At 36.9% G+C, this 2,930-nt stretch overlaps 1 protein-coding gene across 2 annotated transcripts; it reads right to left on the reverse strand.

The window, feature by feature from the left end:
• Nucleotides 1–1,548: 1,548 nt before the first annotated feature.
• LOC110316665 (small ubiquitin-related modifier 2-like) lies at nucleotides 1,549–1,797 on the reverse strand. 2 transcript variants are annotated; one of them, XM_021191097.1, is made up of 2 exons: nucleotides 1,644–1,797; nucleotides 1,549–1,586 (listed from the first exon to the last, which is right to left on the reverse strand). In XM_021191097.1, the coding sequence occupies exons 1-2, from the start codon at nucleotides 1,795–1,797 to the stop codon at nucleotides 1,549–1,551; spliced, it is 192 nt and encodes a 63-aa protein (XP_021046756.1). The 2 variants fall into 2 exon arrangements, with proteins under 2 accessions (XP_021046756.1, XP_021046754.1); XM_021191095.1 differs by having other exon boundaries at nucleotides 1,549–1,797.
• Nucleotides 1,798–2,930: the final 1,133 nt, after the last annotated feature.

Raw genomic sequence — 2,930 nt, forward strand, 5'->3', positions numbered from 1 at the left:
TGTCTTTAAATCTGTCCTTTCTTTTAACTCTGTGTCTAATGCATCAGGAAATCCTGCCAGCTCTCTTACCAAATAGGTGTTTAGTCTATGTCTTTCTATCTCCATCATTCAAACTTCATCAAAAGACAACTTGATGTCTGCATTCAGTTTCCTAGTCTCTGACATTTTTTCATTTTTTAAACTAAGAAACCAGTGTGGTGTTTTGAAAGCACGAAGGAAATCTTATCTCTCATCTGTTTAAAATACATTGGTGACATTTTGTGCTCTTAGGATAAAGTTGTAGTGTTGGTCATACAGGTTAGGGGTGGAGGGCTTGCCCAGGAGCACAGGCTCTACTTCTGGGTCCAGTTCCTAGGACAGGAATTAAAGGGATTCGAAATCCATTGGTTTTCCTGCTGAGCACTGCTGCCCTAAGGGCTGCTGTGCTCCCTTTTCATTCCTCCCACTCCTGAGGCCACACAGGTCTTCCTGATGCTTCTCAGGAATGCGAGGACATTTGCTCCTATTCCGTGTGTCTGGAACTTTCCCTGTGAGTGTAATCATTGCAAAGCTGCTTCCTTTTCAATCTTCAGCTTCCAGTTCAGACGTAACTATAGAAAAGTGTTCTTGACTGTCCCACCTCATCTCTGCTTTCACTATAATACTTTTCACAGTAATTAATTTGGTTTAAAAAATTCTGCTTCCTGTATTTTTTTTCACAGCTTCATATAAAGACATAATCTTTCCCCTGAAAGGTGCATTTCCTTTTAATTGTTTGAAAATACTTTAAAAATTCTTTTGATAGATTCCTTTTAGCTAGTGGTTTCAACTCTGCTCTTTTGTTAGGAGGACTTTTTTTAAAAAAATAAATAGTCTAAAATATATAATACTTTGAAAACCATTTTTAAGTTCTTAAACATTTTAGCTAATAATTTTTTTTAAACTAGAAGTTTATTTAAACAACAAGATGCTTGACTTGAAGGGAAAACTATCTAGGATCATTTTGTTCAAGAGTAATTTATCCCTACTTAAAGACAGATTGCCCTACATGTAACAGCTACGTACAAAAAAGTTATAAAATTGTCCTTGGTTTTACAATGATAAATGAAAAACATTAAAATTCTCCAACCAAACAAGGCATGCAAGGATTTGGTGTTGTTGGGTTCTTTTGTTAAAACAATGAAAGCAAAATAACTTACTGGAATATAAAGATAGGAGCTGAGTGTGCATGCCACTAATGGAGAAGGGGTATCTTCACAGACCTGGTACTTTCCCCCAGACCATCTCCATCTGATGTCAACCAGAACAGAACATTGGCCATTTAATTTTAAAAAGGAATAGAAAAAAAGAGCACTATGTTTGTGCACACACACCAGTTACTTTATGTACAATAAAGAAATGGGGACAGGGAAATGAAAGAAGAGCGAAAACTATGCTGTAGTAGTCAGGATGTGGCAGGCAAATTGTGGCATTCTAATTGAGAATGTATTCTTGGTCTATAACAAAATTCTGGAGTAAAGTAGCAGGCTCCCTTTTTAGTAGACACCTCCAGTCTGCCTCTGGAACCCATCAATCTTCATCCTCCATTTCCAACTGTGCAGGTGTGTCTGTTTCATTGCTTGGTTGCCCATCAAACCGGAATCCGATCTGCCTCATTGACAAACCCTGCCGTTCACAATAGGCTTGCATTAGTTTACTAAGTGGTGTATGCCTCTTAATCTTAAACTGCACCACAGAACCATCCTGTCCCAACACCTTCAAATTAATATGATCGTCGTTCGCAGTCTTGACTCCTTCCTTGGGTTTCTCGTCGGCCATGGCAAGTGCTGGAGTCTCCTCAGCTACCACTTCACAAAAGAGGCACCGGGTCCGCCACTAATAATAATTTTTCATTTATTAATCTTCACACCATAATTTATCTTCTTCTCAGATGTAATTTTCTGCAAAAGAATGTCTTGCTTTTTTTAAAGCTAGCTAGCTTTCTCTTTGACTTCATGTCTAATATGAATTCTTTTCTGAATACATTCTTTGGGTACACAAATGTACTACCAAATAAAAATACATGTGTATTTTCTTCTAGTACTCAACAATCCAAATAAGTAAGCCATTTACTATAACTTAGTGGAATACAGCCAGTTCCCAATCTTTGCATGTTCAGCAAGTCCTGTGAGTAAAACACTTCCTTGAAATCTCAATCATACTTTGTTATAAAATGTGTCATGTGTAGTGTATAAATGTATAATGTATAAAACATGTAATGTTATAAAACATTATTTGTGAATCTCTTGAAGAATAGGTGTCATTGATTTTCCTATACCAGACAGTAACTCCTTGTTTCTTTTTGGGTAATATGTATATAATTAGTTTAGGTACTTTTTATATTTATCATTCACTTCTGGTTTCTTCACAAAGTACCTGAATAAACTTAATTAGATTTTCTTTTTTAAAACTTTTTTTTAAAGATTTATTTATTTATTATATATAAATACACTGTAGCTATCTTCAGACACCCCAGAAGAGGGCATCAGATCTTATTACAGATGGTTGTGAACCACCATATGGTTGCTGGGATTTGAACTCAGGACCTTTGGAAGAACAGTCAGTGTCAGTGTTCTTAACCTCTGAGCCATCTCTCCAGCCCCTTAATTAGATTTTCTAAAACTCCTTGAAACCACTGTTTTCTAGAGTTAAGTGGAGTTGAGTAGTAGTGATGTGGCATTAACAATCATTAGTATTGCTAGGCATGGTAGCACACATCTTTTATCCCAGCACTTAGGAGGCAGAGGCAAACAGAGCTCTGAGTTCAAGGCCAGTGTGGTCTACAGAGTGCGTTCCAGGACAGCCAGGGCTACATAGAGAAGCCATGGGTACATGTCTGTTTCAGAAAAACAAGACAAAGCAAAATCATTAATGCATGCCTCTTGTCATGATCTTGCCATTTACATATTTTT

Source organism: Mus pahari, chromosome 2, assembly GCF_900095145.1.
Source record: "Mus pahari chromosome 2, PAHARI_EIJ_v1.1, whole genome shotgun sequence".
In the NCBI taxonomy this organism is placed as follows: domain Eukaryota; kingdom Metazoa; phylum Chordata; class Mammalia; order Rodentia; family Muridae; genus Mus; species Mus pahari.